The sequence below is a fragment of the Vitis riparia genome, unplaced genomic scaffold (assembly GCF_004353265.1).
Source record: "Vitis riparia cultivar Riparia Gloire de Montpellier isolate 1030 unplaced genomic scaffold, EGFV_Vit.rip_1.0 scaffold674_pilon_pilon, whole genome shotgun sequence".
NCBI lineage: Eukaryota > Viridiplantae > Streptophyta > Magnoliopsida > Vitales > Vitaceae > Vitis > Vitis riparia.
Genome location: NW_023269731.1, coordinates 35,435 through 63,417, shown reverse-complemented (window position 1 = coordinate 63,417; position 27,983 = coordinate 35,435). Strand labels below are relative to the sequence as shown.

Below are 27,983 nucleotides of genomic sequence, written 5' to 3'. Positions count from 1 at the left end.
ATTGGAAGCATCCTCTAAGATGAATCAAAAAAACAAAGAGAAGAAGGTAGTGTTTGTTTTTTGGTTGAATAGAAAAAACCAAAATATTTTACTTTTTCTATTAAGTTAAAAATACCTTGTTAATATTAACCAATATAATTAAAATGAACTTGTTATCAATAAGTTTAATTTAATTATATTGATTAATGTCAATGAGTTATTTTTAACTGAATAAAAAAAGTTAAATATTTTGACTTTTTCTATTCAGCTAAAAAACAAACACCACATTAGATTTTGTACGAAGATGGACTAGCATATTTCTAGAAATCCTTTTAGGAAATATTGGAAAAAGGGTCACCCCTTCTTCAAAGCCTCCAACAATGAAACAAAATATAAAACTTTAGTACAAGGAATAGGAATGACTCAATACAAGAAGACTGTCTTTTGATAAGAAAAAGGTGCACAAAGTTTGAATCAAAATAATAAAGTACTTTATGATTAGCATAAAACTCTATTAGAGTTCTACTAATAGGCCCTATCTAAGATGCTCAATGCCCTCTAAAATTAAATGTCATTAGGAGAATAACATCAAGGGCAATGTCACAGTCCCATGAGAATAAGAATCTTCCTTACAATCCTTTACATGAAGAGTTCAGATTCGATGCTATTTTTTTTTTTTAAATATAATGGGAAATAATTTAAAATAAGGAAAATATTTTAATAATTTTTATTTTTTTACATAAATACATGATACATTTATTATAGAGAAGACATCAAAAAAAAATTATTTTTTGTATTTGAGTATTCAAATAAAATTTTATTCCCCGAATTGTTTGTTAAAAATTATTATAAAATACCTGTTTAAGAATGATCTTCAAAATTGGGTTAAAAAAAATGTTGTTAGTGTTTTTTATAAAATAAATAAATAAATTGAAATAAAAATAATTAAAATTATAAACCCCTGTCCCCATAAACCCTAGTCTTCCCTCAAGAGCAATGTTTTAAAAACTTGATTGGACCGTGGAAACCCTAAACCTTTCACCCATGGAAGAACAAACAGCCCAAAACCCTAGACTCCCACCTCTCTGCCAGGAGTGCAAATTGAATCCGTCAAAGTACACATGCCCGGGTTGCTCTGTGCGCTCCTGTAGTCTTCCTTGTGTCAAAGCTCACAAGCAACAGACTGGGTGTACGGGCAAGAGGCAGCAGACCCAGTTCGTTCCCCTCTCTCAATTTGATGATAATCTCCTCTTATCTGGTACCTTTTTTTTCCTCTCAATTTGGGTTTTTGTTGTCAAATTTCTATACCCATTTGGCTATTCTGAAGATTTGTCATGAGTAGATTGTGATTCCATTGAGGAAATTCAATGTTTTTCTTTTCCTTAAAATTTTGGCATGTGTCTCCATTTTGAATATGTTCACTAAGGGTGTATTGTAATTAACTTGAGGAATTTTTCTATTTGGTCCTCATATTTCAGCGTTTTCTTTTGCTGGTTTGTCTATTCCTTCACGGGTATGTTTTAATTTAATAAAAAAAATTTCATACCTTTTGGCTGCTTTGAAGATTGATCCGTAGGTATTATGTGAATTGTAATTGGGTTGAGAAAGTTGAGTATTTTGTCTACAAATTTCAAAGTTTCCATATAAATTTGGGGTTTCAAAGTTTTTATATGGGTTGATTGTTAATTTGTGTGAAGAAGTTTGCTCCTTTTTCTTCAGATTTTGATACTCATTTCATGATTTTGAGTTTTTAAATATGGGTAAATTATGATTTTGTTGAGGAAGTTTGTTGTGTTGTCTTTGGATTTCACTTACCCATTTTTCAGTTTAAAAGAAAAAGGAATTTTTTTTGGTAGATTACAATTTGCTCGAGGAAGTGAAGAGTGTTGCAGAATCTGCTCAAAGAAGGAGAGTTAAACTGTGCGGGTATTCTCAGCTTAAGTTTCCATACCATCTTCGAGGCCTTAGGAATGCTGCAGGAAGTCGCAGGACGAAACTCCTATTTCTCCCCTGTGGAATGTCAAAGAGGGAAAAAAATAAATCTCAATACAACCAAAGGTAATTATGTATTCATGAGACACTAGTTGTCTTTAGTTTTAAGGAAGATTATGTCTACTTATGGTTTGTTTGTTGGTTGAATTTGATATGATTTATAATTCTAAAAATTGAATGGAGTTCCATTTTATGGTATGAATCGTATGATTTTACATGGAGTTCCTATTTTCTAGCTTTGTTTCCATGTAACTGTTATTTAAAAAATTAGTAGTCAAAGGAGTTTTTGAACTCAATGAACTGTCTTTGGCGGTTATTTTGGGTTTTTTTTTTTTTTTTGTTTTAATAAATTGAAAAAGTGGAGGTTGAGAATTGTTTTTCAGTTCCAGACATTACCTTTTTATATCTTTTTTACTAGATCTAAATGCATTACTTGGACAATTGAATGGCGGTTTCATTCAACAGATGTTGTTTTGCTCGATCACGGGTGAGCGCTCTTACCTATTCTCATCTTTAGGAGAGCTTCTATAATAGTCTTTTTACTCTATCAAATTTTAATGTTTCATTGATTCATTTAATGTTATTACAGGATAAATGAAAACTCAACCCTCTCATCTGTAATTGAGAAGCATCTAAAGCCTGGTCCATGGAATCATAAGCTCAAGCCGTTCTGTGCAGAGCAGCTGGACTGTCTCAAGTTTTTCATTCGTAAATATCCAAAGGTATTTCCTTTTCCTTGTTGATTGATAGTTGTTGACTTGTTGATTATAGACACCTGTGGCACCAATTTTAAGCCTTAAAAAGGTTTCTTGTGTTTCCATAGAAATATAACTTAATGGATTGACTTGGTCCTTGTGGAACTGGTGCAAATTGTTTGGGAATTTAACTGTGCTGAACCCAGATTCATTGTTAGATTGCATTGAGCTGGTGTTGAGGCCATAAAGCCAAAACGCCAGCTGAGTTATAACTCATCATCCCTGGACTACTTGTTAATTGGACCACTGTTTTTTTACCGTGATTTATTATTTGTCCTCTTTGGAGATGGTCCATTTATGTTTGGCACTGCTGTTGAAATCCTTGAAATTGAGAGGCTAGGATTTGCTCAACTTGCAACACATGGTGCATTGCCAACCAAAAAATTATACTTTCTATCACTATTGTATGTAGACTTTGTAAGTTAGTATGTGTAGATGGATGACAAAGTTTGGCTCTCTGATTCAAATAATGGTAAATAATGGTCCCCCACCTGGCCCTACCAAAATACCTGAATTTTCGTTTTTTTTCCTGGATTTGGGAAATGAGCATCCTCGTTTGGGACTGAATTGGGTTATTGGTGGATTTTCTATTTGGGTTTGTGTTGGCCTTCAATTCTACAGCACCCATGTTACCTGTGAAAAGAATTTTCTACTATTCCCACCTGAACTCTAGCCATTACCTGATGTCTACTCAATTTTTTTTTTATCTGTAGCATTTCCTTGTATATAACTTTCCTCGTTTTATAGTTTTTATTTCTTTTTCTCTTGTGCAAAATAAAAAATAAAAAAGACACTATTGGAACATTTTTTCCCCTTGGGAAGGAGAAAAAATTCTATCTGAACAAAATCTAACCCTTCCATGTCACTGCAGGGCCCCAGGTCACCTTTCCATGAGTTGGATATAAGAGCTCCAATAAGACAGCAATTTGCCAATTTAGCTATTCTAGAGTACCCTCAGATTCATGTTTTCCTCCCTTCGCATAGCTATGATTTTGATGTCATTAAAGATGCCAATCCCCGCCATCGTCAAGCAGACCTTAAGGAGTCTCTTACCATTGATCAGCCAAGTCCAAAAGGCATTTCGTTCAGGGAAGAGGAAATAGAAGAACATGGTGGTTCTTTAGATTCTCAGGTTCTAGATCTCATGCAGCATGTGAAATCGACACAAGCTAATAAGCCACAGTCCAGCCCCCAGAAGAAGGAACCAGGCGAAAACATAGATTTTGATTTTGAGCAAGGCTTGCTTGATGTATATTCTGATATCATTGCTCAAATTAATCCTGATGATTTTCTTGATTGGGAAGGTGACTTTTCCAAGGAAGTGAAATCTGAAGAAAGAATAGATTGTTCAGATTTTGGTGGAGTTTTCCCAGTGGAGGAATTAGAGGAAGGGGAGATTCCTGGGTGCTGAACAATTGAATGCTCATTGCTCTGTTCAAGACGAATAAGAACTCAAAGTAGAAGAATCATCTCCCTAGAATTATCTCGAAACATGAAGCAAAGTCCTCAATTCTTTGTGCATGACACATCCATTTAGATGGAGCCTGAGGAGGCTGTGGATTGAGTGATTGTGGGCACAACACCTTCATCCCTTTGTGATCAATGGCAATGCTTATGGTTGAAACTGCAGTCTCTGTTGGTGGGGTTTCTCAAGTTCTGAAATAGCCTGGCTTCTTGATCTTCATCGTATTCTTCAGAGGTGCAACATAGATGTCTTGGAGCAGCACTTACTGTTATAGTGATTTATGGTCTTGTCATTTTGTTTCTCTCCAGTGTCAAACTTTCTGTTCTTCCGGAATGTTGTTACTGCAAACAATTAATATGGTTCATTTATAAATTAATCAGTTGGAAGAGATTTGAATCCTTCTGTGTTATATATCTACTTCCAGCATCAGTTTCAGCCTTTTGTCAAAAGCAAAAGGAAAAGTGGCGACGTCTCCGGCATCTTCATCGCCGCAGCGGAAGATTCTCAAGACCTCGGATCACCTCCGCCACGTGGATTCAATGTCGGTTAAGCCTTCCGGCGCTGGCAAGGTGTCGCAGTTGAACGCTGTCATACTGGGCGAAGCGCTCGCTTCCGAGGCGCATGATCTCGTCTTTCCCAGTCTCGACTTCTCCTCACAAGCTCTCGTCTCCTCTCCCGAAAAGGTCTTCCGAAAGCCCAACTCTTTTTTTTTCTTTTCAATTTCATTTTTATTATGTTTTTGTTTTATTTAATTTTGAATTTTTTTGGGGGGGGGATGATCATCAGTATGAGGAGATGTACAAAAGGTCAGTTGAGGATCCAGCTGGATTTTGGTCCGACATTGCTTCCGATTTCTACTGGAAAAAGAAGTGGAGCCAGCCAGTCTGCTCTGAGAATCTTGACGTCAGGAATGGAAATATCAAGATTGAGGTACTCTAATTTTCAAGTTAATTTAATTTAATTTAATATAATTTATTTTATTTTTTTAGTTTTTGTTCTTATAGTATGTAATGTGGGGGGAATTGAATTCTGTGAGCAGTGGTTCAAGGGAGGAAGAACCAACATTTGCTACAACTGCTTGGATCGAAACATTGAAAGTGGAAATGGTGGCAAAGTTGCAATGTACTGGGAAGGAAATGAGCCTGGTTTTGATGCTTCTTTAATGTATGCCCAGCTACTGGACAAAGTGTGTCAGGTAAAGATGGTTTCCTCCAACCAGATTTTCGGGAATTAAAGCGATAAATGAAAATTTACATCGATGTTTGGTTATGTTGTGTGAGATCTGGATTTTGTATGTGTATCTTGTGACAGCTTGCAAATTGCTTGAAAGATATGGGTGTTAGAAAGGGTGATGCTGTAGTGATCTATTTACCCATGTTAATGGAACTCCCAATCGCAATGCTTGCATGTGCTCGCATTGGTGCTGTACACTCGGTATGCCACAACTTTGCTCTGTCTTCCTTTTCTTTGTAAGTGGGCAATGCCTTTTTGGAAGTGTTTTGCGAATAAATGGCTTTTATTTGCTCTATTATTTCAGGTAGTATTTGCAGGATTTTCCTCAGAGTCTCTTGCTCAGAGAATTGTAGATTGCAAACCAAAAGTCGTGATAACTTCAAATGCTGTTAAAAGAGGTTCTAAGGTTATTTCCCTCAAAGACATAGTTGATGCTGCCCTTGTTGAGTCAGCCAAAAATGGGATCTCTGTAGGTAAGAAAATCAAGTGAATTTCTTATGGCTGACAAATATTAGTCTCCAGTAGTGCCTTTGCTCACCTCATGCCTAAAACTGACTTGCCTATACACCTTTGCAGTAAAATCCTGTCTCATGTGATAGATGTAAAATTTTATGCCCCATAATATGATCAATGGTAATTATGGGAATGAGAGAGGGGCCTTTTGGAATCAGGTTATCCGTGCCAAGCATGAGAAAGCAAGAGAGGGGTGGGCAACTTAGGAGGTAAAAGAGGGGTATGGGGTTGGATTGTGGAAAGTGATAAGAAAGGATTGAGATCTTGTGAGATCTAGAATTCCTTTGTGGTGGGTAATGAGTGGAGGGTACTTTTTTGGAGGAAGATACATTGATTTGGTCCGTGATAAAGAGTGGTAAGTTTACAGTTAAGTTCCTTTACAATATTTTAGAACTAGACTTGAGTGGGTCTTTTCCAATGAGCTGCATTTGGATTTCTTGGGTTCAGCCCAAAGTTAGTTTTTTTTTTTTGTGTGTGAGAGACAGTGTGGGGTAAAGTTCTAACTTTGGATCAAGTTCAAAGACGAGGTTGGTCAAATTGGTGTTTCTTGTGCCTTGGACATGAATCCATAGATCATTTGTTGCTCCATTATGAAACGACAAGGGTTTTATGGGAGCTAATTTTTGTACTTTTTGGGGTGTCTAGGGTGCTTTCTTTGTCAGTTAGAGCTACTCTGCTAGGTTGGTATGGTTCTTTTGAGGGCAAAAAGCGCAAGAAGGTTGGCAAGGAAGTCCTTTGTGCTTGTTTTGGACTGTTTGGAAGGCAAAGAACAACATTGCATTTTTTTGAGTCGCTGTTTTGGCGGTTCTTTTCAATACAATTTTATCTCTTTTATTTATCAAGAAAAAGGAACAACATTGCATTTGATAGCGAGGTTTTTTCTATCCAAAAGCTGAAAAGGGATTTTGTTTCCTTTCTATGGTTTAAGTCTAAGTTGTTTTTAGATGATTGTCCACTGACTTTAGTAGGTTTTTTTTTAATGGTTGGGTGCTTTTTGAGGTTGTTCTTATTTTGTATTCTTTTGTTTGAGCCTTGGTGGTGAAGGGAGGTTTGTTTTCTTGTATACCTTGGGCTGCTTTTCTGACAGCTCTTTTTATTTTAATTTGAGTCTTTATTTATAAAAAAAAATATGACCAGTGGTAATTGTGAGTTATTGTTGTGTAGTATCTGTAAGATGGAATTTCTATTTCATAAGCAGATGGTCTTTTTTAAAATACATATACTGTATGTACCCTTAAGGGGAAAAACTGGGTTAAGGCATTGTAGGCATAGTGGTTCCGCTTCTTTTCTTGAATTAGTAGTTTTCATTCACCTTCTGATATTTTCCGATTTGAATTTTTTTTTAATGTGTTTGATAAGTGGACGTTGCCACATTTTGATATGGAAAAAAATATGGAATACTGAGTTTTTTCTACAACAGGGTTTATAAATAAGTATCTAAGTGTGAGCTGAATTGATGTGAACTTGTGTAAAGCACCAAAGATTAGAAAATGGATACAGTTGACATAAACCAGATCGATCAGGCCTTAGTTATGGCCTTGGGTTAGCTTTCAACCTGCCTAATTTTCCCATGTTGCAGTCCTCATTACAATCAATTATCATAATACATGAATCTATGTAAAATTTATACCGAACATTGATGTTTTTCTTTTGCCTTTTTCTTTCTCCTAGAATCAAGGACCCTTCCCTCTCTTCTCTCCCCTTAGAATTTTGTGTTCTTTTTTTTTTTGCTTTCTTGATCGTCTGTTTTCTGAGCAGATGCATGCTTAACCTATGAAAATCAATCTGCGATGAAGAGGGAAACTACTAAATGGCAGGAAGGAAGAGACATTTGGTGGCAGGTTAGTAGAAAAATTACCTACTATAGGCTGTATGTTATTGTGGAAGACAAAACTCTTCTATTTGTAATGTTCATGATATGACCATATTTTGGCATTACTAATATCACTGTATAGCCACAAGTATAGAAATGGCAATTGATAATCTTGAATTGAAGGAAGTGCCGTTAATAAAGAGCAATAGTATTTTGAGGAATTGATAATTAACAACTGTCTTCCAGGATGTTGTTCCTAAATATCCAACTACTTGTGATGTGGAGTGGGTTGATGCAGAAGATCCACTTTTTCTGCTCTATACAAGTGGGAGCACGGGAAAGCCCAAGGTACCTGATATCATTAGATCAGATGAAAATTTTCCATCTATAGTTCTTTTTTACGGTCTAATATAAATTTTTAAAAGGGTGTTCTGCACACAACTGGAGGATATATGATATATACTGCGACAACATTCAAATATGCATTTGACTACAAGCCGTCTGATGTATACTGGTATTATTGAAAATTCAATCTATTCTTTTAGAACTTTATTAATGGGAATCAGATCAATAATTTATCATGAGCTAACATATCTTTTCCCTGATTTTAGGTGTACAGCTGACTGTGGTTGGATTACAGGACACAGCTATGTTACTTATGGACCTATGCTTAATGGGGCGACTGTTATTGTTTTTGAAGGGGTAATGAATATAGCACTTGTGAAATAGTTTGATCACTCAAATTTCCATTGAGTAACAAATAATGAATCGAACATGATACATCGTTACCAGTGCATTAAGATCAACCAAAAAAAAAAAAATTCAATTCTAGGATTTGGAAACCTTGGAAAGGATCAAAGTTGATATCTGAATGCATGTATAAAAGCTTAGATGTAAAGGATATAATTTGATATAATAATTGTGAACTTAGCATGTCTACGAAAGTATTAAATTCTTTAATCTTCTGGTAATCATTCCATATCCATTTTATTTTGTCATAATTTATGAGGATTAAATGATATCACTTAAGACTAAATTTTAATGTAATCTACTGAAGAAGCAGAAATTTATATGGCAGCTCAGTTGAAGATAGTTGGTATCTGGTAGATGTGACTACTAAAGATTAAGGCCAGATGTTGAAACTGGCACCCTGAGATGGCCAAGGGATTGGTGTGTTTTATGATGTCATGTTAACGTCCCAACACCTCAGAATTCCCTGCTTTCCACCCCCAATCTTTTTGAGGAAAAGAGAATTTCTATATGGAATTATACAATGAAAAAGAGATAATTCGTTGGAAGCTTCTTTATAATTCATTTATTTTATTTCTAAATATTTCTAGAGATTTTAGCAAGTTATGGGGTATAAAGTAGAAGGCATCAGCACACCGCAATGTTGTTCTGTACCTGCATGAATTCTCAAGTCTAAGTAGGTGATAAGTTATCGTAGTTGCCTGTATTCCAAGTACATTTTATTTCAATCTACTTGGATGTCTAATGATGCCACTTAGTAGCTTTATAACGTGTATAACTTGCAGGCTCGAAATTATCCAGATTCTGGACGTTGTTGGGACATTGTAGACAAATACAAGGTGACGATATTCTATACAGCCCCCACTTTGGTGCGCTCCCTCATGCGTGATGGTGATGAGGCAAGATATATCTCTAGACCTTATATGGAAAATTGTGGTTGAAATCATTCATTCAGATTATCTAGTCAAGTTCACAACTCAATAATGCCTTACCCAACCATTTGGAGTTAGTTACAGAAATCCTATTTTGCTAGTTAGCTGTCTCTAGGTCCATGGTTTCTTTGTAGCCATGCTGTTTCTCGGTACCTTTACGACGGTGTTTCTCATGTTCTTTTTCCTTGCACCCCTGTTATGTTTATCCTATTATAAGGTGGCTCTTGCATTGTTTTTATAATTTACTATCTGAGTAAATTATTCATGAAAAGGCATTTTTAGCTGCTTATATCAGTTATTGTTGATGATGCAGTATGTCACTCGTTATTCACGCAAATCTTTACGAGTTCTTGGAAGTGTAGGTGAGCCGATCAATCCAAGCGCATGGAGGTACTTAGCTCTATTTTACATTGTATAAAAATCTTTGTTTTCAAATTCAATGGTATACTTAATAGATTCCTCTACCTTACAGGTGGTTTTTCAATGTTGTTGGAGACTCAAGGTGTCCTATATCTGACACTTGGTGGCAAACAGAGACGGGTGGCTTCATGGGTGTTTTATTTCCATCCTTTATTTTTCTTCTACCATGATCACAGTCATTTAATTTATATTTTCTAGGTCAAGATATTTGTTCAATAGGAACATTTATGCTGATTTTGTTTTATTTTATGTTTTTAAAATTTGTAAATCTGTTATTCATGGTGGATGTTTGTTGCCTTTCAGATTACTCCTTTACCAGGTGCCTGGCCCCAGAAACCAGGTTCTGCTACTTTTCCTTTCTTTGGTGTTCAGGTATTTGCTTCACTCGACTCATCTTCAATATCTTCTTTGGTGTTCATTTTTTTGATATTATTATTATCCATCTTCCTCTTTGGTGTAAATGCAGCCTATTATAGTGGATGAGAAGGGCATTGAGATTGAAGGTGAGTGTAATGGGTATCTGTGTGTAAAAAGCTCATGGCCTGGGGCATTCAGAACTCTTTATGGTGATCATGATAGATATGAAACAACCTACTTCAAGGCATTTCCTGGCTATTACTTTAGTGGTGATGGCTGCAGCAGGTAAATTATGATTAGGATCACATTTGTCATTCTATATCTGTCTGCTGTGTGAACAAATTGCCTTTTAACTTCCTGAATTACTCTTTTGATTTTAAATTTCTTAGTTTTTAAGCTTGGTGGTATCTCTAACTTGTGAGTTATGTTTCCTCCTAAGAAATGATGCCTTAAATGCTAAATGAGTGATTGTTTTTCTTGTGTTGGTCAAATCTTTGTTTTAGGGACAAGGATGGATATTACTGGCTGACTGGAAGAGTAGATGATGTCATCAATGTCAGGTATGTGGGATTTCAAACACTGTTTATGTGAGATATACTTTTTTAACAAATTTAATGTGAAGGATATGTGCCCATTGAATCATGAAGTTGTAGGTTTCTTAGTTTTCTGATATTAAAAGTCATTGTTTTTAAAAAAAATTGGATTTGTTTAACATTTTATTAATACATGCAGTGGACACCGAATTGGCACAGCAGAGGTGGAATCTGCACTTGTCTCACATTCGAAATGTGCTGAAGCTGCTGTAGTTGGTGTTGAGCATGAGGTAACTTTTCATTTGTCAATGTCACAATTAAAATGTCTGTAACAGATGCCCTGTACACACTTCGTCTCAATTATCTAATTTATCTTTCACTTCTTGTTGATTGTTAGGTAAAAGGGCAGGGCATATATGCATTTGTTACTCTAGTAGAGGGTGTTCCTTACAGTGAAGAACTTCGGAAAAGCCTTATCATGACCGTGCGAAGCCAGGTTTGTAACTACCCTAGATGCTTCTAATATGGAAACAAGCTTTTACTTTTCAGACAAACTATGTAGTTAGCTTTTTGAAAGAGGAGATTGATGACTTCATACCACATGATGCCATCCGTATGGTGGAAATTTTGATGCTTCAAAATGCAACAATACGATTTGTAAGCAAGATGAAAGAATCTATGCTTCAGGGTGTATCCTGTATCTTCAGTAGTCCCACGATTACACATAAATTGTAAATGTGTTTTATGATAGAAATAAAAAAGAAACATGGAACAAGTCCAAGGGAAAGGCCTTAGTAAGACTTTAGAACTGTTGGAATATTTGGGAAAGCATCCAGATTTACAGTTCTTTTTCCCTAGAAAATTTCTTGTGTCAAACTCTTTGATACTAAACAAAAAAGTAATGACCAATCAGAAAAAACCATGTGATAAAAATGGTCTCATTTATTTAGATTTTTGTCTTTGTTTCTATCCAGATTTCATTTGTTTGTCTTTAAATTTTGTTTCTTTATATTTTGATCTCAGTTCTTTGAACCACTATTCAAGTATTCAATTTGATTATACACACGAATAGCCTGCATTGAAAGTTTAGTAGGTGTAGCATTTTCCTTATATGGGTTTAAGTGGCATTGCAGTTAAAACAGGTCCTTTTAATGTACTCATTCAATTGCTTTCACCCTTTTTGGCCCTACTCTTTCATACTCATTCTTTATTATGCTTAGCTAATGCTGTAGGGATTGTTTGATCACTATTCTTAAAAATAACTTATTTATTTATTTATTATTATTATTTTTTATGATAGAAAAATGCTTTTTGAGTTCAAGACATATTCAATAAATTTTGTATTGAAAAAGGCTTAAAAGAATTTGATCGAGAAAAAATTTGAGGTATTTTAAGTGCTTTAATAAATAATTAAAACTAAGGAGAATAGGCAGGGAACATTACATCATAGGCATATGAGGAAACTTTCTTCAGGGAGGATAGAGATTTTCAAGTAGAATTTTATTCCTGAAAAAGTAGAACCTGGTAATAAAAATATTTTCGTTTTCGGTTAGCAAGTCAACTATTTGCCTACTTTGACTAACTCAAAAACATATTTTTTCTTCCATGCATGGAAAACCAGGCTTTAAACAATGGATTCAGTAGCTTTCCATTGATGTACTCATCAAATCTGCTCATGGAAAATTGATAAAATAGCAATAGTTTTTGTATACATTGAACATAGAGAAAGATTAGAGAGAATGAAAACATGATTACATGCCTTTTGGATGGTAACTAGGCCTTGTTCCTCATGGGGTTTCTGAAATCAACTTATTTTTCTGCTTAAAAGTGTAGTATAATTTGAACAAGTTCTCAAAAATCTCTCTACCAATCTTTTCCCATTCCTGGCCATAATTGCATCTTGCTTGTCTTTGTTCTTCCATTTCTTGCTGTTTCTGAAACCAAGTATAATGTTAGTTTGGGATGTCTCTCTTGGCTTCTGATGGCTCTTCGTCATGGAAATCCCCATCAGGGGATTTTGCTTTTGGATTTCATCCACTTGCAGATGGATCACTCTTCCTGCCAGCAATCTGGTTTGAGAAAATCCCTGAAAGAACTATAGTACGGTATACCAATGGAAGTCATCTTGTACCAAAAGGATCCAAAGTGGAGCTTAAGGCTGATGGTCAGTTCACACTTGAGGATCCACTGGGCCAATTCATATGGCAAGCTCAGTCTGGGGCCCATGGGGTTGCTTATGCTGCTATGCTTGAATCCGGGAACTCTGTTCTTGCAAGTGAAGATTCTAGTTATGTATGGGAGAGCTTCAAGAGTCCTGCAGACACCATCTTGCCAACCCAAGTCCTGGAGATTGGTGGCATGCTGTCTTCTCGGCAAGCTGAAGGCAACTACTCAAAGGGGAGGTTTCAGCTCCGTTTGCTGCCTGATGGAAATCTTGTGCTTAATACCTTCAACCTGGAAACCAATATTGAATATGATGCTTATTATTGAAGCAACACCCATGATGCTGGAAATAGCAGCAATTCTGGGGAAAGGGTGATTTTTGATGAGTTGGGTCGCCTCTATGTTGTTCTAAAAAATGGAGGGAGTGTTAACCTTAAGTCAGGAAGTGCTAAAGATTCAAGTGGAGATTACTACCACCGGGCAACACTGGATTTTGATGGGGTTTTCAGAATATATAGTCACCACAAGCTCCAGAGCAATGGAAGCAGGGCTTAGTCCTGGTATGTTACAAAGGACATTTGCTCTGAGATTCAGGGAGATTTGGGGGGTGGGACTTGTGGCTTTAACAGTTACTGAATTCCTGACTCAAATGGAAGGCCAACTTGTGAGTGCCTCCCAGGGTTTTCCCTTGTCAATACATATAACAAGCTCAATGGTTGCAAGCAGAACATAGTACAAAAATGTGAACCGGGAGGAGGTTCAAATCCAGAGGACTTGTTTGAGAAGCATGAGTTGTCTAACACATTTTGGACTGCAACTGCAAACTTTGAGAAGATGGAATCCTATGGTGAAGACCTCTACTGGAAGTCTTGCTTATATGACTGCAATTGTGTGGTTGCTGTCCTTAAAGAAGGCACCTGTTGGAAGAAGAAACTGCCACTTTCCAATGGGAGGGTGGACGGGAGCATCCCTGGGAAGACTTTCATCAAAGTGCCAAAACACGATAATTCTTCCGGTGTGCTGCCTTCTCATATTCCAAATAGGGAGAAGAAAGATCAAGGAACTCTGATTACTGTGGGGTCAATTCTTTTAGGTAGGTATGGAATTTTTTGTCATCTTTTCTTCTCCATTGAGCTCACTTAGGAAACTTAGGTGTACCCACAGTCACTGTTAGACAAGGGAATGGAGATTTTGTTGGTTTGGACAAATATGAATAAAACCAATGATGGAGTTCCCAGTATTTTGAGAAATGGCTTATGATGGCATGTAGAACCCAAACCAGGAAAGAGAGTGAAGAGAGGAACCAGGAATTACAGCACCTGAAGCAGGTGGTCACCCAGTACTAGGAGCAGTTGAGAACGCTAGAGATGTCTAGAGGAGGTAGAAGACGGTTTACTATGGAATCCAAAGCTTATGAACTTGTGATTGATGAAGTAGGAGGAAAGCTGAGAGGATGCATTTGGGAGAAATGTAAAGGGATATCATCTTGGATCAGATTTGGAGATGCAAGTCTTAGTAGTTTGTTGGTAGGAGTGGAGTCTTGCTGTAGAGATAGAGATGATAGAAATTGGTCCTTCGCATGGGAGGAGGGAAGGAAGTATAGATTGGAGCGTCGTACAAATGAGGCGGGAAGATTCATTCTCTGTTATGTTCGTGATTTAGAGGCAAAAAGATTTTGCTTAATTTTTCCAGAAGGAAAGAGGCTATCTGGAGGATGGAATATCTTGGTTGAGAAGCTGAGAGAGGTTGGGGTAGCTCCATTTGGAGGATTAAAGGACCCTCTTTCTCTTGAGGTGCTGAAGAAGGAAAAGGAGCTTGATCAAAGGACATATGCGGATGTAGCAAAACTGAGATTGGGTAGACTTGGGGATAAGGTCTGGTTGGAAGTGGGAAGGAGGGTGAAGCCTGGTAAATTAGAGCAGCTGGGTCGTTGCTTAGTGGGTAGATGGGAAAAGGTGGAGAACCATCCCCCTGAGTTGGATTACCTAAAAAACTAGGCTGTCCACGCTTGGCTCCTCAAAGGCAAGCTGGACATAGCTGTAATGGGAGGTGGGCTAATACTCTTCGAGTTCGAATTGGTTAGTGAGGCCAAGCATGTTTTTGCTAGAGGGAAGAGAAAGGTTCAAGGCAGTGTATTATTGATGGAAAGATGACACCCGGAGGCGGGGTGCTTTAGTAATGGAGCTTTTGCTAGCGAGGTATGGGTGAGAGTGGTAGGTCTTTCCCTTCATTTATGGAATCGAGAGGTGTTTAAGTTGATAGGAGATGGTTGTGGTGGGTTCATTGCTGTGGACAATAAGACAGATTCAATGGCAGAGCTGCAATGGGCTAGAATGTTGGTGAAAACGGTGGGCAGTGACACACTTTCCTCCGTCCAGATTGTGGATGAGATGGGGTGCTTCTTAGTCCAGCTGTGGTGGGAATCCCCACCTTGGTTCTCTCAAGTGGTGCCGGCGGGAAGTGGTCTCGGGAAAGGGGCTGCAGTGGCTGTAGAAGTTACAGGGAGTGGGTCTCGTGATGAGTGCAGAGGAGGCGTGTTGGTGAAGGTTGGACAGCCGAAGGAGCAGAGGGGAATAGCTGAGCCGCCCTGTGGTAGCTCTTCAAAAGGGGTTTCAGGCTTTCCATATGAGTTGGCTGAAAGAGGGCCTGGAGCAGAGATGATTGATAGAGAAGACAGCTTTGGGATCAGAAGTCGAGGTGGAGGGAAATCAGCAAGTCTGGGAGGTTTCAAATCCGGGCCAGCAGCTTGTGTTTTTGGGCTTGTTTGGGAGGATGGTCTTAAGCCAGACTATGAGGGAGCCTAGATGGTTGGGCCAGATTGTGAGCCGAGGCCCATCACGTTAAAAGGGTGGGTAATGGGCTGCGAGGATAGGCCTTTCCTCATAAAGGGTTCGATTGCGGGCTGCGAAGGGAGGGCCGATATGGGTTTTGAGCTTGAGTTGGGGGGGATAAAAGGAAATAGGGGTTCTCCTCGTGCCGAGGTCGGGGAGATGGAGATTAGGGCTACGATGGAAGCTTCGGGTGGCCAAGATAAGGAGGACGGGGGGACCGCTTGCTTCCTCGGAGGAGATTGGAGGGATTCTGAGTCTCCCACGGCGAAAGGGAGAGCGCGAATGACTGAAGAAGCTTTGTCAACTGAGGCATCCAGGTACGAGTCCGTTACTGATTTTTTTTTTTTGGGGGGGGGGGGGGGGGGTGTTAGGGGTACGGTAGTCATTGACGAAGGTGTTGGATATCAAGCTCTGTTGCGTGCCGTGCTGACTAATGGCAGTCCGTGGGAGACGGGTACAGAGGGGGGAAAGAATATGGGTTTCAGGTCAAAGGAGAGTGAGGATCTGAAGGAAAAAGAGGACCAGGGTAGCGGTTGGGATGACATTGGACATTCATCAATTCGTAATTCTTTGAGAGCGATAAGGTGTCGAAGAACCGATCCTGTCGAGAACTGGAGCTCTGGGCAGTTTGTGATCTTTAAATTTAGAAGAGAGGAGTTGTTGAAGTCCCCCCCTGTCAAGAGACTTGAGATTGGGAAGCTCTTCAATTTCAAGAGAAGTTAGAGAAGAGGGCAGCAGACACTCCTTGGGAAATAATTCAACGCCTTCACATCCACCTTCCATTCTTAAACGTGTAAGAGAGGTCAACCTTTGCAAACCCCAATCCACCTGAGGCGTGACTTTGTTACACCTTTGAAATTGAAGTTCACACAGGTTGGAAGGCAAACCCTCTCTCTGAAACAACAATTCTGGACAATCCCATAAATCCAGCTCCTGTATAGATGAGTGCGTGTGTGCCAACGACCTGAGCTTGGAGCAACTAGAGATTCGACAAGACTTCAAGTTGAGACTAAGCAATTTGATAGATTCAAGATCAGGGCACTTTGCTAGATACAAGGAACGTAAAGATGTGGGTTCACCCTTTGAAATCAAAATGGAGAGCTTCTCAAGCCCCTTAAGATCATCAATTGTGAAATCAGTCAACTTGGGGAAGATGCCTAATGAGAGGGATAACGAGAGAGAATCACCGTTAACACCCCTACGGATGCGTAGGCTTTCAAGGATTGGGAGATGGCATCTGAACAGCTCAAGTAGGAGAAACTCTAGTTTGGAACACCGAGAGATTGATAGCGATTTCAAAGTAGTAGGTAAACCAACTTTGTATAGGGATCTAGAAAAACAACAATCACAAATATTCAGATCATGTATAATGGTTTGCGAGATTTCCTCCTCTAATAGAGACTCCACAGAAACACATTTTCTGATTGAGAGCTTGTGTGGTGCCATTGGAAGTTGCTTCCACCGAGACACGCCTGAAATTTCAATTTCAAAAGGTTGAAGAGTTGTGAAGTCACAAGCTGGCATTTGCAACTGCAATTTGCCAAAATCCACCATCTTTAATTCACGGACGACAGGAACCGTAATTGAAGCCATAAGCAACTGTGGACAATTAACAATTACAAGTCCCTCCAAAGAAATAAGTTGTTCTGGTAATTTCCCAATGAGTTTGGGACACCACCGTATAGAAAGCTTTCGGAGACGAGGGAATTCTCCACACCATAACCATTTCTCCCAGTTCAGCATACCCTCAAATGATAGTGTCTCTAGGGATCGGAAGGAAGTATTCCCATGAAACTCACCATCCACACACTTTACTCCACTCATTCATGAGATCTGTAGATATTTAAGATGGGTTAGCTGCCTAAGTGGTGGCAATGTTGAGCAATTGCCACAACCCCGAAGCTCAAGGGACACGAGTTTCAAGACTGAAGGATCTCCAAGCCAATTTGGAAATCTTACACCAGGATAGTTTTTGATGGAGAGTTGTTTTAAATTTGGATGAGGTTGTAACTGGTTGAGTATGTCATCAATTGTAGCATCATATTGTGTAATACCACCATCTACAACCAATTCCAATTCCGATTCCGATTCTGATTCCGATTCCGATTCCCATTCCAATTCCCAATCCAATATTAACTCATCAAGATAACTCTTATCCTTCATATTAGCTTGTAATGCATCGTTAACACTCACCACATTCTTCACGTTTGAAATATAAAGTGTTTCTCGAATCTCTAAAAGCTCCCTCAATTCTCCAATTCTTAATCCACTCTTTTGGCCCACAATAAAACAAGGCGATTTCTGTAAACATTTTAATCGACTAATGCCATGACTTGACCTTTCTTTCAATGAATAACATTTAGAAATATCAAGATAACGCAAATTAATCAATTTCCCCATCTTTGAAGGCAATTCAATAAGATCTGAACATCCTCTAAAGATCATCGTTTGTAAATTGTACAAACAACATATTGATTCAGGTAATTTTTTAATCAACGTGTAAGATAGATCTAAATAGCGCAAATGTTTCAAATTACCTATCCAATCAAGCAAATTAGTTATCTCGTATTCTTGTAATGACAACACACGTAAACACCTCATTTTTGATATATCTTCGAAAACTCTTTTACTCAATGTATAAAATGGGTGGCATAATGATTGTTTCACATCTAATAATGTCCGAAGAGATTTAGCTTTAGTAAAAGCCTCAAGCTTGTTAAATGTAACAAACTCTTCAAAATCACCGTGAATGTATGAAAAGTGGCGAGTCTTCTCGGATACTTTTAGTACCTTATTGTTTTCCGCTCGGACACAAAAATCTACTCCGGACACATGTTGAGCCAATTCATGGACTAGATCATGCATTACGAAGCAAAATGATTTTTCTCCTCTAATAGATTTTTGAAAAAATGATTTCGCCAAAAGCTCATTAAAATAGGACTCACCTATCTCTTCCATTCTTCTTCCGTCGTCTTGTTGTGGATGTAAAAGACCTTCTGCCATCCATAATAAAACTAGCTCCTCTCTGTTGAATTCGTGGTCTTGGGGAAAAATTGAACAATATGCAAAACAATGTTTCACAAGTAAAGAAAGATGATGGTAGCTCAATCTCAAAGAAGGAAGAATTCCATAACGACTATGAAGATGCCATATTTCACTATTCAAAACGTCCTCCCATTCCCTTTTTTTGACCTTAGAGTGCAGCAGATGCCCGAGTGATTTAACAGCCAAGGGCAATCCTTGGCACTTATCCACAATCTGTCTACCTATGGGTTCAAGCTCAAGGCATGCGTTAGAGTCTCTATCTTGAAATGCAATCTTTACAAATAGGCTCCAACAATGTTGAGGGCTTAATTCTCCCAAACGATGAGTGCGGACTGCACGCATAGTTTTTGCAACAGATTCATCACGATTGGTCAGAACAATCTTGCTTCCCTCTGCTGCACCCAGGAGCGGAGTTCGTAGGCTATCCCAACTTTCCCAATCAATATGTCCGTTTCAACATAAGAAACAAGAACTGTCCCATCAACTTATACCAACAATATTGTTAATTACCCTATCAGATCACTAAGAATGGGTCAAAGCCTTATTGGAGAAAGGAGGCTACATAAGAATGTTAATTTGCAGATCATACACAGGTGGTGTACTAGACACAAGTCACAGAGCAGGATAAATACTTTCCATAATATGTCCTGCAAGCTCATATTGAACCTCATTTATGAAACTAGAGAGAACCATGGTCCTAAACATAAAATGCATCAAGACACAATTCAATTAAATTTAATTAGGTTGTTCTTATCATTGAAACTCTGCATGGTTTAATGCACAAACAGACTCATAAAGAGTGCAAACCTCATTACCTTATATCGAAGCAATAGAACAAAAAGACACATCGTTCCAACACATTTGAAACCAAATTTCAAATTGTTGATACATTGTTTCCATTAATACTAAAACATGATGTAACAACTTGACCAATAGGCATTTGGGTATCAAATTACGAACACTAGGGTTCCTTATACGATTATCAACTCTCAGTTTGAAGAAATCAATGAGCACTATTTCATAGATGCTTTAAATTTGAGCATAAATTGCAAAATAAAGTAGGGTTTTGATAAAGAAAGTACCTGATTTGTGTGAAGAGGAGGAGAAATTGAACAGGTTGTGGGTTTGAGTTGCAGAGAAGCCCATAGACAGAGGAGTAAAGAAAGAAGCGACGTCAATCTGCCCATGATTCATCTTCATCGTGATCTAAAATTCCTTTCCCATCTTCCACTTCTTGGTTGCAAGCCTCCTCGTCACAGGAAACAAAAGGGAGTCTTCGTCACAAGAAACAAAAGGGAGATGGAGCATGCTAGTTGTAGGTGTGAGAGGTAGCGGGAGAGAAAGAGACAAAGGTAGGGGGAAAGGGAGATTTGGAGAGCTTAAGGTTTTTTTGGATTTAGGCTTCGAAAGGGAGAAGTGCAGATGGAGAATTTTTTATTTGGATTTCAATGTGTAGTGAAGAAGGTGAACAAGACAAACATTTTAAGTTTTTATTTTTATTTTTTGGTTTATATATATGTGTGTGTGTGGAGGCTGACCTGGCAGGTAAGAAAAGGCATATTAGGCATTAAAAAACACCTCAGCCCAAAGTGCATGAAACCCAAAATATTTTGGGTTCAACATTGTAAAATTAGAAATGGTAAAAGTGGGTTCTCATTTTCATAATATTGAGATATCAAAAGCCCAAAACCAAACTTTCCCTTAAAACTTGGGATTTCAATGGTCCCACTAGGGTCAATTCCAGATCCAATAAGATGTCAATAGGCCACATGAAGTGCTGACTTTCTGCATGATTGGCTAAAAGTAGACAAAAGTCTTGAAATCAAACTTGTTTATCTTATCAAAATAAATTAAATAAATGGATTATCATAAAGAGTCTCAAGCTCAATGTTTACAATTGGAATAGTCAAACAAAGTTGAAAAGTAATTGAATCACGAAATGATGATTGAATCATGATGCAAGACGATATCATAAATATATGATTTATATTAAAATTATACATAAATAAATAATATAAAACTTAAATTTTTTATTTTTAATATTATCATATTATAAAATATAAATATATTAAGTTTTTTTATTTTATTAAATAACAAAATTATAGTGTTTAATTTTTATTAAGATAGTTTGTATATATTAAATTTTATTAAATTTTTATTATAATTTTTGTAAGGATGATAATGATTAATTTTTTTATTTATAATTTTACTCTTATAATAATTTATATTATTATGAAATTCTTAGAAATATATTAAATCACTTTTAATCAAATAAGAATCAATATAAAAGTTAGTTTCCCTAGTGCATTAAGATATTAGAATATAAAAAACACACAACTTAATACATAATAGAAATGATATAATAAAAACAATCATTTAATACTTAATATTATTAAATTATATTTAGAGTTAATTTAAATTAACTTCTATTTATATTTAAGTAAAAAGCAAAAAAAAAAATATCACCCAAGCCTTAATTTGATTATTGAGAAAATTAAGGGGAAAAAGTCAACATCTTGAACATTTCTCCTAAATTTTCTTGGTCATCAAATAACAAGAGAAGGTGAAGAGAGAGAGAGAGAGTCAACTTGAGCATAATAAAAAATTAATACATACATTTAGCAATGAAGTCTAGACTTCTAACATTATTTCAACTAGTTTGTGCTAGTTGAGAAGTTCAAATAGAACTCATTAAAGTAAGCTTTCTGATCATAAAAATAAAATCAAATCAAATTATCATGACTTACAAGTTGCTTATGGTTTTTAATCCATAGTAAGAAAACGTAGTTCATTTCTTTATGAATACTTTTTGGAAAGGAAGATATTAAAAAAAAAAAAAAACATATTTAACTATAGTCTTGAATGCATTAATAGATGAGACAAGTGATAAACACATTAACTAAATAATTATAAATTATAAGTTATCTATTCGCTTCTTTTTTTTAGAAGAAAAGGGGTCACTTTTTCTAGGGTCATATAATTCAGAGTCAAACACTTTATTTCATAAATTCAAACTTGTAAAACAAAATATCATATCTCCAAAAATTTTCACTTTTCATAAATAAACAAAGAAGATTTTCAAATATACTTTCCATACAAAACACATATTTGATTCATGCGAAAAGATAAAAATAATATTTTTAAACATTTCAAAATACAATATAAAAAAGAAATTATTTTCTTCTATAAAAATTTGTATTAATATCCCTTACCTTGAAGAAGCACTCAAAATCTTGATGTATTTAACTCTAAAAAATTTCCTCCTCACCTAACATAATATCATACACAATATTTATAATTGATTATTTATCTAAATATACAAATTTGACAATCTTAAAAATATTTTATTTAATATTAGGGATCCTAATTAATTTCCCATATTAATATTATTACCATCCAATATTATTTTCAACTTCCTAAACAATAATTTATTTCTTTTTTTCTAGCTTATCTAAATTAAATCTTTTAAGAATATTTATTTGCATTAAACTATTATTACTATTATTTAAATCTCCTACCGAAACTTAACAAATACCCCATGAAATTTTTTTTTTTCAACATGCCAAATCCTTCCTACGCATCTTTCATCATTTTTTTTTCCTCTCTAAAGTTAAAACTTTTAACCTCCATACTCATAATTTTATGTAATTTTCACATCCGAAACTATACAATTTTTTATTTTATTTTATTTAAATCTATTCATTTGAGTAATCAAAATTTATCGATCACCATTAATAAATCAAACCATGTCCATAAATTTTTAATCTTTTTGACCTAGAAATTAATTAAACAAACTCTAATCAAAATTGAGATATTCCAAAGAATACTAAAGTGTTTGTAGACCCCAAAATTTGTCTCATTTTTATTTTACATTGATTTTGAGCCCAATTTTGTCCATAGATGTTAAATCCTGATTACATGTGTTTTTTTTACCCACTCATAATTTATTTCTTAGTTTTTATTATTTTGTATATTGTTTTATTTTATTTATTATTACTATTGTTATTATTATTTTATTATTATTTTTTATCTTTTATTTCCTTCATTTCTCTCTCCTCTCTCCTCTCACTCCCCTACCTACCCTTACCTACCCCCATCACCCCACGTTCAAGACCCATAACCCTAAGCTCTCTATTTGGTTTTTTTTATTATTTTTTTCCCCTTGGTTTTTCTTTTGGCCGGCCCCCCATTCAAGCCCTAGGGCTTTTTTGAGCCTTCTCCTCCATTTCCCAAAGAAGGATGGCCGGGCTGCCCGACTTTGAGTCCCCATTTCCTTTCTTTTTTTTCGACAGTTTTTCTAAGAGAGAGACACGACAGCTAAGCCCCGAATTTTTTTCTCTCTTTTCCCCCTCTCTGCAACTCCACTTTGATTTAGAGCAAGTGCCTAGGGATTCACTTCTTTTTTTATTTTTCATCATTCCATTTACTCCACTACACCCCATCGGCCGAACACTCCTTCATTTCCTTCCCATCTTTTTTTTTTCATTCTCCATTTTTTTTCCTTATTTTCTTTATTATTATTATTATTATTATTATTATTATTATTATTATTATTTTCAAAAACTCAACCCCTCACCACCGCCGGGACATCGACCAGTCGTCGCCGACGAGCCACTGCCAGTCGGCGACCTTCTTTCCATCTCATCCGTTTCCCATTACTATTATTATTATTATTATTATTATTATTATTATTATTATTATTATTATTATTATTATTTATCATTATTATTATTCATTTTTTTTTATTTGATTACACTAGTAATTGTTGTTTGTGATATTTGAATTGTTGAATTAATATGAAATTTGAGTTAATTTGTTGGTGGTAAATTAATATGAAACTTGGGCTATTTTTGTTTTTGCATGGGCTCGTTCTGCGAACTTGTTGGCTGAGCATAAATTTATGACACGTGGAGCATGGAATTTCATGGAACAAAGTGAGACTCGAAAAGCTGTAAATGGAGCATTGAACTTGTTGTAAGCCTATTGGGGTACATATTTGATTTCTCATTTATATTCAGTTTTATTTTTATTGATTTCTGTAAATATTTATCTGTGTATATTTACTTGTGTGTATAGAATTGAACATCGAACAAACTAGAAATTTTGTTTAAATGAAAGGAAGAATTCAGTAAATGTGTTTTGATGAAACAATGATTTTAAAATATTATTTTTAATAAAAGAAAGTTTTTTTTTATTTATAAAAATTTAGAAAAATGCATTTAGAAAAATCCAAAAAAAATTGTTTTTAATAGAATTCAAAAAATTGTTTTTAATGACATTGTCCAAAAATTTCTTTGTTTAATAAAAATTGCCCAAAATTTGTTTTTAATAAAATTGCCCCAAAATTTAATTTTTAATAAAATTGTCCAAAAAAATGTTTTTCTTAAATGAAATCTTTTCCCTTAATTAAAATGGGATTAAAAGTATTTTTTAGAAATTAAGGATTTAATTTTTTTTCCTTTTTAATTAAAATTTCTTTTGCAAATAAAGTTATGTCATTTTAAATAATTTGTAAAAATAACTATTTTAAATGAAAATGAATCTAAATACTTTTGTAAATAAAATTGTAAAAATCCATTATTTTCTAGTAAAAGCAAGTAAAAATAATTTTTGTGCCCAAATTGAAATTTTGTAATAAATTCTTTTGATACTAAGTGTAAATAACTTTTTTTTTTAACATTGAATACAAACGAAGTTGAGAAAATAAATTGATTTTTTTTTGTAAGTAAATAAATTGAAATCATTAATTCAAAATCATTTTTAATAAAATCCTTTGAAATTTCTTAAAACTTTTTTTTTAGTATCTTTTATTTATTTAATTCAATAAATTATTCTGCATAATTCTCTTATTATTTATTTTGTGTATTTTCGTAATTAGATTTCATCATTATTTGTGTATATTGCTTTTCATTTTGTTGTGGACCTGCATTTTTCACGTGCGTCCCCACTCGATCGGCGAGACTCGCTTTTTATTTGTGAAAAATTATTTAATTTTGGAAAAGTTGGAGCCGTCACCTATTTTATTTTTATTTTAAAAGGAAAATAAAACAAGAAAGAAAAACCCTAAAAAGTGACTCCATAGTTTTGGAAAAAAGCATGTCTTTGGGAAACCTGAGTCTAGGTTCGGGGATCAGGTTACTTATTGGGAAGGTACCTCTAAAAGGTAGCACCCCTCTAAGCCCTATAAAGGTCTCTACTAACAAAGTTGAAGGAATCGTGGCAATTAAATAGTTGATTATGGATTCCTAAGTAAGCAAGGTGATTTCGAAAAATAGCATGCCAAACAAGATCAAATCAAGATAAAGGAGAGTTAGGGTGCGTACCTGAACCACTTCTTAAGCGCTATCAAAAAGTCATCAAACGTTAGTTTGAAAATATGATACAACATTTGTTTTATCCAAGCCAATCAAGCATGTATCTAAACACCCAAGAATCACATCAAGTATGGATATAATCGCCAATAGCATATGTGCCCATATAATTCTCGAAAAATAGGTGAGGAGGAGCGTACCTGGATAGCAAGCTAGTACTCCTTTATGGGAAACAGTATTAGCCAAATAACATATCCAAAATAATCTCATATATACCACAAAATGAAGCACAATCAATCGAATATCAAACAAAAAATATTTGAGGAAATATCACGAATGTCGGGCCCCTCTCCAAAGCCCTAGTTAATTTTGCATGAGTTGATTCTATAAATTCCATTATTTGGAATCATGAATTTTGTTCATGCTTGTTGAAAATCGAGAAAACCATGAAAATATCCGAAAATCAAATAAAGTAATGAAACGCATGTCGGAAGGAAAAGGACAACAAAAGTTTTGTTAAAATCTGGATTTTAAGCTTGGAAACTCCTAGAGAAGCTTAAAGAAAACTAGAGTTATTTTGATGGAAAATGGTTTTGAAATCTAGATTTAAGACGTATAAGATCACAAAAAGAAGAAAAAGAAACATTAGAAGGAGTATGACGGGTGGCAAGACGGCCAAGCTGTCTGTCCGGGGAATCTGAATTGTCGGCTGCGGATGCTCTCCGGGTAAGCGCTATTAGAGGATTCGGGCGTGTCTGACCGGGGAAGTTGAATCGCCTTCCTTTCCCATCCGGCGTCAAAGCTGGATGTGAAACATCCAGAGAAGGTGGAACGTCGGCCGGACAAAATTCCGGGTGTGAAATATTCGGAGAAGGTGGAATGTCGGCCGGACAGAATTCCGGGTGTGAGATATCCAGAGAAGGTGGAACGTTGGCCGGACAAAATTTTAGATGCGAGACATCCGGAGAAAGTGAAACATCGGCCGGATAGAATTTCGGATGCAAGATATCCGAAGAAGGTGGAACATTGGCTGGACAGAATTCCGGATGCGAGACATCTGGAGGAGGTGGAATGTCGGCGGACAGAATTTCAGATGTGAGATATCCGGAGAAGGCGGAATGTCGGCGGACAGAATTCCGGATGTGAGATATCCAGAGGAGGTGGAATGTCGGTGGACAGAATTCCGGATGTGAGATATCCGGAGAAGGCGGAATGTCGGCGGACAGAATTCCGGATGTGAGATATCCGAAGGTGGTGGAATGTCGGCGGACAGAATTCTTCCAAATCCAAGAGTTCTGGAAATTGCTGCCTAACGGAGACAGGGTACCCCAAAAAAAGGAAACTAGAAAAAAGAAAAGAGAAGAAGAAACGAACACAAAGAGAAAGAACTCCAGAAAACATAGTAGAGATAAGAAAAAATTAAAAATATTAAAAAAAGAATAACCAAGCCAATCCACATTCCATTGCTTTGTCAATGGGCTTGGAATGGTGAGAGAGGTGCGAGCAGATTCCAGCAAACAAGTATAGCCATAGTTCTCATGTAATGCATAGGAAATTTTAAAAAATAGAACCTTTCAACCCTAAATCAAAATTAGATAACTCCAAAGAGACAAATCAACAACATTTATAGAAGCAATCAAGTACCAATGTAGACAAACATATGACCTCTGTCATTCTACCCCCTAGCATCCAAACGAGACTCAAAATCCAACTAAAATTCATACATCAAAAGGATAATTGGAATCAAGAAGGGGTCTACAGTAAACATACCTGGAAACACTTCCTTTCGGTGAGAAAATCTCCACTAGTTTTTGTGTTCTCAGATTTTTCCCACTGGTCTTTTTTGTGCTTCCTTCCTCTTCCATTGAAAACTTCTCTCTCTGTCTCCTGACAATCAAAGCCTCTCCTATTTTTCTTCCTCTCTCACGTATATACATCAGCCTTCCCTAAAGATCCCCCCAAATCTGCTGGAGGAAAATCTTTTTTTTTTTTTTTTTTAAAATCTGATTTCCTTTCTTATTTTCTTCCCTTTTTATAACCGATTCCCCCATAGAAATAATATATGTGCTATCCTTCTAAAAACAAAATCTCATTTTTTTCAAAATTCTGTTGCTTCTCCTTCCAAATAGATGGCGACCCACTTCCTCATGCCCAAAAGCTAAGAAATATGATTTAGAAAACTTGTCATAAGATAAAATAAAATGAAATAAAAATGATAAAGAAATCCATATAAGTCACACAAGTCATGTAAGCCATGCAATCATGCAACCATTTAAGAAAATGAGTCAATGAATGAACTAAATGGGTTGGGGCCTAGTGGTGCCTAATGAATTAAGTGTCTTAAAGTGATTGGGATATTGTCTAAGTGACCTAAACATGCTTAAGAACTATCCTAAAAAGGAATGGAAAGCTTTAGCCTAAATCAAAACTGCCAAGGGTCACAATAAGGGGCTAGGCAATCCCTCAACCAGAGTCTCTGAGGTGGCTAAAAAAAGGTGAGTAACGTGAGTAGCTATGGGCCACCAAGGAACTACTGTAAAGTATCGAACTATCTAATAGGACATGTGCTAGGAGGACAAAATTGAGGGTCTACAAATATGCCCCTCTTCGGTATGGATCACGAGCGTAAGGAATATGAGTAAAAATACGAATAATGAGTGGAACGAAGTGAACTATACCGAAGAACTAAAGAAGGACCAGAGATTTTGTCTTAGCACATGGCGAGGGTAAGGTAGGAACACAGGGTTGCAACGACAAGGAAGGAGCAACTCTACGTGGGGGAATGGCAGTAAAGAGAGGAAGGTATGTGATGAGTAGCACAAAGATGGAAATAGGTGGAAATGATGACTCAAAGGCATGAATGGGATGAATAACTCTAGGTCATGGACAAG

General features: G+C 36.2%; 2 protein-coding genes across 6 annotated transcripts; both read left to right on the top strand.

Moving 5' to 3' along the window:
* The first annotated feature begins 939 nt into the window (after positions 1–939).
* On the top strand, positions 940–4,581 carry LOC117910256 (box C/D snoRNA protein 1-like). Its single transcript, XM_034824340.1, has 5 exons — positions 940–1,237; positions 1,836–2,037; positions 2,390–2,458; positions 2,561–2,693; positions 3,598–4,581. Exons 1-5 carry the CDS (start codon positions 1,024–1,026, stop codon positions 4,135–4,137), a joined length of 1,158 nt encoding a protein of 385 aa, XP_034680231.1. The 5' UTR covers positions 940–1,023; the 3' UTR covers positions 4,138–4,581.
* Positions 4,582–4,636: 55 nt separating this feature from the next.
* On the top strand, positions 4,637–20,280 carry LOC117910255 (acetyl-coenzyme A synthetase, chloroplastic/glyoxysomal-like). Of its 5 annotated transcripts, none has more exons than XM_034824338.1 (18): positions 4,637–4,874; positions 4,978–5,121; positions 5,231–5,386; positions 5,503–5,625; positions 5,729–5,897; positions 7,696–7,778; positions 7,997–8,098; positions 8,176–8,264; positions 8,362–8,452; positions 9,286–9,399; positions 9,746–9,822; positions 9,905–9,983; positions 10,156–10,224; positions 10,319–10,494; positions 10,713–10,769; positions 10,942–11,032; positions 11,140–11,238; positions 19,918–20,280. In XM_034824338.1, exons 1-18 carry the CDS (start codon positions 4,731–4,733, stop codon positions 19,927–19,929), a joined length of 1,875 nt encoding a protein of 624 aa, XP_034680229.1. In that variant the 5' UTR covers positions 4,637–4,730; the 3' UTR covers positions 19,930–20,280. The 5 variants fall into 5 exon arrangements, with proteins under 5 accessions (XP_034680229.1, XP_034680227.1, XP_034680226.1 ...); XM_034824336.1 differs by having other exon boundaries at positions 19,879–20,280; XM_034824335.1 differs by lacking the exon at positions 19,918–20,280 and adding an exon at positions 12,787–14,145.
* Positions 20,281–27,983: the final 7,703 nt, after the last annotated feature.

Bases quoted from the DNA above. Each gene is read 5' to 3' on its own strand.
- LOC117910255 (XM_034824334.1), top strand. From the start codon at position 4,731: ATGTCGGTTAAGCCTTCCGGCGCTGGCAAGGTGTCGCAGTTGAACGCT. The intron at 8,453-9,285 runs GTAATGAATATA...TATAACTTGCAG, and splicing joins CTGTTATTGTTTTTGAAGGG to GCTCGAAATTATCCAGATTC. The intron at 10,770-10,941 runs GTATGTGGGATT...TAATACATGCAG, and splicing joins GATGATGTCATCAATGTCAG to TGGACACCGAATTGGCACAG.
- LOC117910256 (XM_034824340.1), top strand. From the start codon at position 1,024: ATGGAAGAACAAACAGCCCAAAACCCTAGACTCCCACCTCTCTGCCAG. The intron at 1,238-1,835 runs GTACCTTTTTTT...TTTTTTTGGTAG, and splicing joins TGATAATCTCCTCTTATCTG to ATTACAATTTGCTCGAGGAA. The intron at 2,694-3,597 runs GTATTTCCTTTT...ATGTCACTGCAG, and splicing joins TCATTCGTAAATATCCAAAG to GGCCCCAGGTCACCTTTCCA.